Source organism: Oncorhynchus mykiss, chromosome 22, assembly GCF_013265735.2.
Source record: "Oncorhynchus mykiss isolate Arlee chromosome 22, USDA_OmykA_1.1, whole genome shotgun sequence".
NCBI lineage: Eukaryota > Metazoa > Chordata > Actinopteri > Salmoniformes > Salmonidae > Oncorhynchus > Oncorhynchus mykiss.
Window position 1 is genome coordinate 47,628,570 of NC_048586.1, and position 9,728 is coordinate 47,638,297.

Below are 9,728 nucleotides of genomic sequence, written 5' to 3' on the forward strand. Positions count from 1 at the left end.
GCAGTAGGATAATATACTAGGGGCTAATTAGCATTTAGCCTACTGGATAATATACTAGGGGCTAATTAGCATTTAGCCTACTGGATAATATACTAGGGGCTAATTAGCATTTAGCCTACTGGATATTATACTAGGGGCTAATTAGCATTTAGCCTACTGGATGATATACTAGGGGCTAATTAGCATTTAGCCTACTGTATTCATTCATAAAGTATCCTTGTTGGCTACAGTAAAACCTTAGCTACAGTAAAACACTAACATCCAGTCAAGTCTTGGTGCAGTAGGGTATGAATAAAGAAGAATAAAGCGATTTATTTTGAGGATAACTTTATTGAGCTTGGACATTATACATTATTGATGAGGGCCTCATTATAAAAACTAGCATGTTCCTGTACAACTTCTGCTTTAGCGTTTAATAAAACACTGATTTAGAATAACTCAGTAAAAAAAAGGAAAACATTGGCAAGGCAACAGTATTCTTCAAATCAAAGAAAAAGGGGTAACTTTTTCAGCAATTTTTCATTTCTAAATTTGTCTAAGATGTGGAATTTCATGATGTGGATATTAAACTCAGTGTGAACGACATACACATTAAATACAGTTTTGATAATTAAGATACAATAACCAAAATATTTGATTGCTCCTTTTGGACTCATTTGGCAATTAACCTTGTAACATTCATTTTGTTCCGGAACCAAACCAGCTAATTCGTTGTTTAATACTCTTCTCCTTCTTCCCCCTCCTCAAACGAGTCGATGCCCACCTCTTCATAATCCTTCTCCAGGGCTGCCATGTCTTCTCTGGCCTCAGAGAACTCTCCCTCCTCCATGCCCTCACCAACGTACCAGTGCACGAAGGCTCTCTTGGCATACATCAGGTCAAACTTGTGGTCCAGACGGGCCCAGGCCTCGGCGATGGCTGTGGTGTTACTCAGCATGCACACAGCCCTCTGGACCTTGGCCAGGTCTCCTCCAGGAACCACCGTAGGGGGCTGGTAGTTGATACCCACCTTGAAGCCAGTGGGACACCAGTCCACAAACTGGATACTCCTCTTGGTTTTGATGGCAGCGATCGCCACATTGACATCCTTGGGAACAACGTCACCACGGTACAGGAGACAGCAGGCCATGTATTTGCCATGACGGGGGTCACATTTCACCATCTGATTGGCCGGCTCAAAGCAGGCATTGGTGATCTCAGCCACTGACAGCTGCTCGTGATAGGCCTTCTCAGCGGAGATGACCGGGGCATAGGTGGCCAGAGGGAAGTGGATACGGGGGTAGGGCACCAAGTTGGTCTGGAACTCTGTCAGATCAACATTCAGGGCTCCATCGAAACGCAGGGAGGCAGTGATGGAGGAGACGATCTGACTGATCAGCCTGTTGAGGTTGGTGTACGAGGGACGCTCAATGTCAAGGTTCCTACGGCAGATGTCATAGATGGCCTCATTGTCCACCATGAAGGCACAGTCAGAGTGCTCCAGGGTGGTGTGAGTGGTCAGGATGGAGTTGTAGGGCTCCACCACAGCTGTGGACACCTGGGGAGCTGGATAGATGGCAAACTCCAGCTTAGACTTCTTGCCAAAGTCGACAGACAGACGTTCCATCAGCAGGGAGGTGAAACCAGAACCGGTGCCTCCTCCGAAGCTGTGGAAAACCAGGAAACCTTGGAGACCAGTACACTGGTCAGCCTGAGGGAGACATCATCACAGCCTATCAGACCAACACATCAACACAGCATTATCAGACACAATGAATTTAGGGGCAATTACACTGAACAAAAATATAAAAACGCAACATGTAAAGTGTTGGTCCCATGTTTCATGAGCTGAAATAAAACATCCCAGAAATGCTCCATAAACACAAGAAGCTTATTTCCCTCAAATGTTTTTCACAAATGTGTTTGCGTCCCCGTTAGTGAGCATTTCTCCTTTGCCAACATAATTCATCCACCTGACAGGTGTGGCATATCAAGAAGCTGAGTAAAACAGCATGATCATTATACAGCTGCACCTTGTGATGGGAACAATAGAAGGCTCCTCTAAAATGTCTGCAGAAATGTCCACGAGAGCTGTTGCCAGAGAATTGAATGTTAATTTCTCTACCACAAGCCGCCTCCAACGTAATTTTAGAAAAATGTGCCAGCATGTCCAACCGGTCTCACCACCGCAGACCACGTGTATGGCGTCGTGTGGGTGAGCGGTTTGCTGACGTCAACGTTGTGAACAGAGTGCCCCATGGTGGCGGTGGGGTTATGATATGGGCAAGCATAAGCTACGGACAACGAGCACAATTGCATTTTATCGATGGCAATTTGAATGCACAGAGATACCGTGATGAGATCCTGAGGCCCATTGTTGTGCCATTCATCCGGCGCCATCACCTCATGTTTCAGCATGATAAAGCACGGCCCCATGTCCCAAGGATCTGTACACAATTCCTGGAAGCTGAAATTGTCCCAGTTCTTCCATGGCCTGCAGACTCACCAGACATGTTACCTATTGAGCATGTTTGAGTTGCTCTGGATCGACGTGTACTTGCGTGTTCCAGTTCCCGCCAGTATCCAGTATCCACAGCCATTGAAGAGGAGTGGGACAACATTCCACAGGCCAATCAACATCCTGATCGACTCTATGTGAAGGAGATGTGTCGCACTGCATTAGGTAAATGGTAAATCACACCAGATATTGACTGGTTTTCTGATCCACGCCCCTACTTAAAAAAATAAAAAAAAGGTATCTATATTCCCAGTCATGTGAAATCCACAGATTAGGGCCTAACTGATTTGAATTTAAATGTTAAATGTTGCGTTTCTAATTTAGTTCAGTATAATTTATAACATCAACAGTGGTGTACCACAAGTCTGTCTATTCTCCTCCTTTTGATTTGGATGGTTCAACCGTTATCAATTGATATTGGGAATAACGCAGGGGGTTATGGGTTACGGGGGTTATGGGTGTTATGGGTTGCGAGGGTTACGGGGGTTATGGGTGTTACGGGGGTTATGTGTGTTACGGGGGTTATGGGTGTTACGGGGGTTATGGGTGTTACGGGGGTTACGAGGGTTATGGGTTACGAGGGTTATGGGTGTTACGGGGGTTATGGGTGTTACGGGGGTTATGGGTGTTACGGGGGTTATGGGAGAAAAGCTTCTTGTTTATCATATCATGTCTCCAATTTTCATAATGGTCAACAATTCATTCTTTAAATCATTCTTACCAGTTTACGGATCCTATCCAGGACGGAGTCAATGATCTCCTTGCCGATGGTGTAGTGACCGCGGGCGTAGTTGTTGGCAGCATCCTCCTTGCCTGAGATGAGCTGCTCAGGGTGGAACAGCTGGCGATAGGTGCCTGTCCTCACCTCATCTGGAGAAAGAGAAAACAGTATTTTTCTATATGAAGAGAAGACCAGATACCAGTGGATGATGTTCTGTACACATTTAGAAACTGAATGCACTGGCACATCTGAGATTTGCTTCAGTAGAGGCGTCGTAAACGTTGAAATGTTTTTCAAAAGGATAAAAGTTTCTGTAAAAAAGACAAACAACTTACCGATAACGGTGGGCTCCAGGTCGACGAAGATGGCGCGTGGCACGTACTTCCCGGTGCCCGTGGCGCTGAAGAAGGTGGTGAAGGAGTCGTCGAGGTTACCTGTGGGCTTGTCACTGGGCATCTGTCCGTCCGGCTGGATCCCATGCTCCAGGCAGTACAGCTCCCAACAGGTGTTGCCCATCTGGACTCCGGCCTGGCCCACGTGAACAGAGATACACTCACGCTGTGGAGAGAGACGGGGAGAGAAGGAGAAGACACAATGTGAATGAAATAGACATCGATAACACCTGACCGCATGGAGGATATTACAGTGTGGTCTAAGAGGTCCAAGAATTCAGATGTGTGTCGACTGTGTGACACCATGTGTTTAAATGACTATGATACACTGAATGGACAAAACATAAAGAACACCTGCTCTTTCCACGACACAGACTGTAAGTACTGTAAGTATCTATTTGTTGCATGAGAAATATATGGAAAGATATTACTGCAATAGTAGCAGTGTTTACTTTACAAGGTGACTGAGTCCAAACTGCCAGAATCTGTTGATGTCTAGGTGGTCAGACAGGTTCATTACAAGACAGGGTAGTCTGTCAGTCACAGTGTCTACGCCCTAATAGTGCACTATGTACAAACACACCGTATATGTGGGACACACGGTATCCTATGGCATTCTGAGCCTTGACAAACAAGAGGAGTCGAGACAGAAATGGCTGCCTGCTGCAGAGATAATGAGCAGCAGCAGGAGAGGAGGAGGAGTCGAGACGGAAATGGCTGCCTGCTGCAGAGATAATGAGCAGCAGCAGGAGAGGAGGAGGAGTCGAGACAGAAATGGCTGCCTGCTGCAGAGATAATGAGCAGCAGCAGGAGAGGAGGAGGAGTCGAGACGGAAATGGCTGCCTGCTGCAGAGATAATGAGCAGCAGCAGGAGAGGAGGAGGAGTCGAGACGGAAATGGCTGCCTGCTGCAGAGATAATGAGACAGAAATGGCTGCCTGCTGCAGAGATAATGAGCAGCAGCAGGAGAGGAGGAGGAGTCGAGACAGAAATGGCTGCCTGCTGCAGAGATAATGAGACAGAAATGGCTGCCTGCTGCAGAGATAATGAGACAGAAATGGCTGCCTGCTGCAGAGATAATGAGCAGCAGCAGGAGAGGAGGAGGAGTCGAGACAGAAATGGCTGCCTGCTGCAGAGATAATGAGCAGCAGCAGGAGAGGAGGAGTCGTCGAGACGGAAATGGCTGCCTGCTGCAGAGATAATGAGACAGAAATGGCTGCCTGCTGCAAAGATAATGACCAGCCAAGGACTTACTGAAATAACTGCCATCCTCTCCTCTCTCTGACTGCATTTTTAAAATGGCAAGGTCAGTCTTTTAGCTCAGCTCTTGCAGTTTCATCCAGGGCAACTATGGCTGTGTCACAAATGGCACCTTTTCCCTATTTTGTGCACTACTTTTGACCAGTGCCTATAAGGTAGTGCACTATATAGGGGATAGGCTGCCATTTCAGACACTATATAGGGGATAGGCTGCCATTTCAGACAACCATTATTTTCTCGAGGAGAGATAACTAGGCCTCTGCCTCATCCTCAGCAGCAGCTGCTGAAGCCAGAAAACTAAAAATACCCTCTACAATCATCTATGAGAACAGACCAGAACACGGCAGGATAACACTAAATAATGTCTGACTTAAGTCTGTGTGACAATGAGTCAGTGATGTATTGGCCTTGACTCCTGATACACCCAGTTTATATAGGCCTAATTCAGACGCACACAGGCACACTATCATCTAAAGATCACTTTCCCAGACAGATTCAACCTAGTCCTGGACTAAGAGGCTATTTCAATGGAGATCCACAACTGAGCATGCTTTTTAGTCCATTGAGAGGTGTAATCTTGGTCTGGGAAACTGGCCCTAAAAGTATGACTCCTTGTCTCCTCTAGGGATTGGTGATAATTCCCTCTGCCCTTGTCACAGACTATTTTTAAACCTGCCCCATTTTAGCTGCCCCCCCCCTGGAGACAGTGATGGACAGGGGCCTACTGGGGGGGGGGGGGGGGGGGGGGGGGGGGGGGGGGGGGGGGTGGTCGCCAAGTTTGGGCAACACTTGCCAGGTCAGGGTCCCAGCTGGCTGCTATTTCTGGGGAACCCTCAGTCTCATTAACCTGACTTTTACTCACTCCTACAATCACCAGGCAGTCACCACCACAATCCAGCTAGACATTTCATAGAAGGAAACCCAGCTCTATCAAACTTTGAAGTACTAGTTAAAGTACTAGTTAAAATACTAGATAAAGTACTAGTTAAAATACTAGATAAAGTACTCATTGTAGATTCTGCCTGTAGATTCTGTAACTTAACTATTCTGTCTGTAGATTTTACCTGTAGATTCTGTAACCATTCAGTCGGTAGACTCTGTCTTACCCATTCAGTGTCTAGACTCTGTGTCTTACCCATTCAGTCTGTAGACTCTGTATCTTACCCATTCAGTCTGTAGACTCTGTATCTTACCCATTCAGTCTGTAGATTCTCCTGTAGGCTAAGATTTCTCAACACACCCTAAAACAACCACAAAGCTGCAATTCCTGTCCTGCAAAGCAACACGTTCGTTATTGATAGCATGACTGAAAAAAATGAGAAACACCCTAACTCACCCACTCACTCACTGTCTTCATTAGTAAGAGAAGACTAGATAGTAGGAGAGTATTTGACACTACTGTATAGTTAATCCTAATTAATATCTGCAATTACAGTTTGTTCTTGGTCAGTTCTAATTGGATATGTTTTTTTTAAGGGTTTGAATAAACATCTTCCCAGAACAGAATGATTCAATGCATAATCATGATGAATGCATTTCACATTGTAAATTCACATGTTAGCTACACTGAATGCAAAATGACATTCTTCCTTTCAGTGAGAGTAATGGTTTATTTTCGATGCGTCACTGTAGTTCTTTAGAGTTGCACACAAACTGCACTGCACCCCCTGAACCGTCTGTCGGGGGTTGGGTAGGAATGAACACTGCGCATGGGAGCTGTGCCATTAGACAAAATAACATCGTGCGTTAAAATGGTCAGTGGTATAGAAACGACGATAGAACAGAAGCTGTAGGATATTGCATTGTTTTTGCAAATGAAATGGAGAAAAAAAAAAGATAAGAAAACATATGTTGAATAAAAACAGACAGTTAAAACAAGAATGCAAGCCTAACATAAAAAATAAATAAAAACATTTATGTGTAGTTGAACCTGAAATACTAGCATTCCAAATTAAAAACACTCACCATTGTGCTTTTGCAGTATCAGTCTCTTGGCTAAACGGAGAAAATAATATCAGAGGAATATGTTGGACTTCCCTCAGCGGCCGTCAAAGTGATCTCCGTGAGTTAGTTGTGCCCGGTGTGGTGGAGCTGCTAATCACGCTATATTCAATGTAGTGGCGTCATGGAATGGAGCTCTCCTCCCGTCGTGTAATTTATTAGAATGCGCAAATTGTCCGACCGTAGGCTACTGGCACAGGTAGAATTTGCTGCGTCATTTTTAGCCTAGGAGCGATATTTTTTTTATTTTTAGGGGGGGGGGGGGTTGGGGGTTGTGCTCAATCTTTGCAGACATTTCTGCTGAGCTGGTACATTAATGCTGATTACAATTTGAGATGTATGGGTGGTAGCCTCTCCAGCAGCGAACTTGGTTTCAGATACTCGTATTATTTGCCTATAGCCTCTATACTCTGATGTGAATGGGCTATTTTCTCTTAACATTTCCACCTAGCAAACATCACATCCACCAAGCAGTGACACGTTGCAGCTCTAATATTCTCATCGGTAACCAGTAGGTGGCACTGTAACATTGTGCTACAGTAGTGGTGCGGAATGTGGAACACGTTAGACTTGACACCTGTCCTGTGTGTCACTGAGTTCACGTCACATCAGTGGCATGCAGAACGAATGCGTTATTAACACCACTCGGCAGCCTTTTGTCATCTGGTTTGAATTAAAGGGTTAAACATATACTGGCTCCCGAGTGGCACACATCTCAGTGCTTTGAGGCGTCACTTCAGACACCCTGGTTCGAATCCAGGCTGTGATTAGGGCGGCGCACAATTGTCTGGGTGTAGGCCAGTGTAGACCGTCATTGTAAATAAGAATTTGTTCTTAACTGACTTGTTAAGTCAATTTAAAAAATATATATATAATCCAAATAACAGCTTTTATAAATTGGATAGTTATTTTTTAGGAAAACACAATGTGTTGCTTTAAATTCAATAATGAAGCAAAAAAAAATATGACATTTGTATTGAAATATATTTTCAGAGAGAAGAATAAAGCTCATGTTTGACGTGCGCTTGTTTGTTGGTACGGAATGGTTCTTTGTGAGCTTCAGGAAGCAGACAAAGTCATCTAGCCTTTCAGGTTGTGACCTGTCAGACGAGCTAGCCATCTCATTGGCTATGTGTCCCCAGTGACTCATTAGGTCTGTATGGCAGCTCCACTATGTTTATAAATTTAAAAATTAAAAAAAAACTTTGGATCCTCCTCACCAATGACAACCAAATAGGTCACAGCAAAGATAACACATTTTTTTTCTTCTGCAACAATGAAAATACATGAATAATTCAACACATGCAAATGAGTTGTGTTCAGGAGGATGTGTTTATGGAATACTCTTGCTTTAAATTCAAAAAATAGATTAGGGGAAAGCAAAGATTTGTGCATTTGCTACAGAGTGGTTGTTTTAATGGTGCACGAGTGCAGAGCGGTCATGCCCATAGAGAGTACAGAGACAAGCCCCCCCCCCCCCCCTCCTCAGATTGTTGGGGTGCATGACGCCGTTACTCAAGTTATATATGGTTACCAGCAGATTTAGTGCACTTCATGTGAAGAATTGTCTGGCTGTAATCAACAGAATTTGAATAAAGTTTACAGTATCAAAAAAAAAAATGTATCTCTGGTGAGTTATGGGCGGGGCCTCTAGCAGCAGAATCATGGGAAAACAAAGGTGAACACAGTATAACAGCGTTCAACATATTGTATTTCCTTAAATATCTTGGATGAAATACAGTATGCTGAATGGAATTGATGGGTGTTTCTGTAAACGAATAGATGTATAACCTCCTATCTTACTACGATTATGTATTTCATTTATGGTCGTTTCTGTAAGCTAATAGATCCTGGATCCTATCTGATTTCTGCATATATTTCTAACACTGTTATAAAGTCTGAGATCTGGGGAGTTCTATAAAGCTGTCGTGCTTGTTTTTAAAGTCCTTGAAAGCAGATATTGTGGTAACCATGTTAATGGACTGGACGTCATAATGACCAGGGGCAATGCAGAGCGAGATACAGAGTGAGATATAGAGAGAGATATAGAGAGAGATACAGAGAGAGATATAGAGAGAGATATAGAGAGATACAGCGAGAGATACAGAGAGAGATATAGAGAGAGATATAGAGAGATACAGCGAGAGATACAGAGAGAGATATAGAGAGAGATATAGAGAGAGATACAGAGAGAGATATAGAGAGAGATATAGAGAGATACAGCGAGAGATACAGAGAGAGATATAGAGAGAGATGTAGAGAGATACAGCGAGAGATACAGAGAGAGATATAGAGTGAGATATATAGAGAGATACAGAGTGAGATAATATCTAATGTCGGTACTTCAGGCTCTAGCTATGCAGGTTGTTTTGGTAAGTCAATCTGAGCACCTATTGTGTTTCATCCTTTCAATTATCTGTAACTAACACCTATTGAGGTCCCAGAACCAAAGTAGCATATGTTCTGTTACTTTCCTCTCCAAAGGACATAAGAATCTTTAGTAGGACAGAAACTGGTCCTTCATACATTGTATTTGGCAGCCTGTGGGTCTCTCTCTCTCTCTCAATGTGTCCCTGTAGTCAAAGCGTGAGACCAGTCATTGTAATGGTTTATAAGATCAAGTAAATCAAAATGTTTCACTAGAACGGTGTTTCAATAATATTCTGTTTAAAAAAAGAATGAATTAAGTCCACAGGCTATTGAAACGTTCACATGTTGACGTTTTCTGCAATGAACAACACTGTTAAAAGAAAAACAAGTATCTCGTGGCCATCTTGGTTCTGGGTGACAAGATGAACAAGTATCTTGTGACCATCTTGGTTCTGGGTGACAAGATGAACAAGTATCTCGTGACCATT

The 9,728-nt window shown here is 43.8% G+C and overlaps 1 protein-coding gene across 2 annotated transcripts; it reads right to left on the reverse strand.

Moving 5' to 3' along the window:
* Positions 1–310: 310 nt before the first annotated feature.
* On the reverse strand, positions 311–7,071 carry LOC110501961 (tubulin alpha chain). 2 transcript variants are annotated; one of them, XM_021579839.2, is made up of 4 exons: positions 6,835–7,071; positions 3,554–3,776; positions 3,219–3,367; positions 311–1,690 (listed from the first exon to the last, which is right to left on the reverse strand). In XM_021579839.2, the coding sequence occupies exons 1-4, from the start codon at positions 6,835–6,837 to the stop codon at positions 716–718; spliced, it is 1,350 nt and encodes a 449-aa protein (XP_021435514.1). In that variant the 5' UTR covers positions 6,838–7,071; the 3' UTR covers positions 311–715. The 2 variants fall into 2 exon arrangements, with proteins under 2 accessions (XP_021435514.1, XP_036815348.1); XM_036959453.1 differs by lacking the exon at positions 6,835–7,071 and adding an exon at positions 4,063–4,080.
* Positions 7,072–9,728: the final 2,657 nt, after the last annotated feature.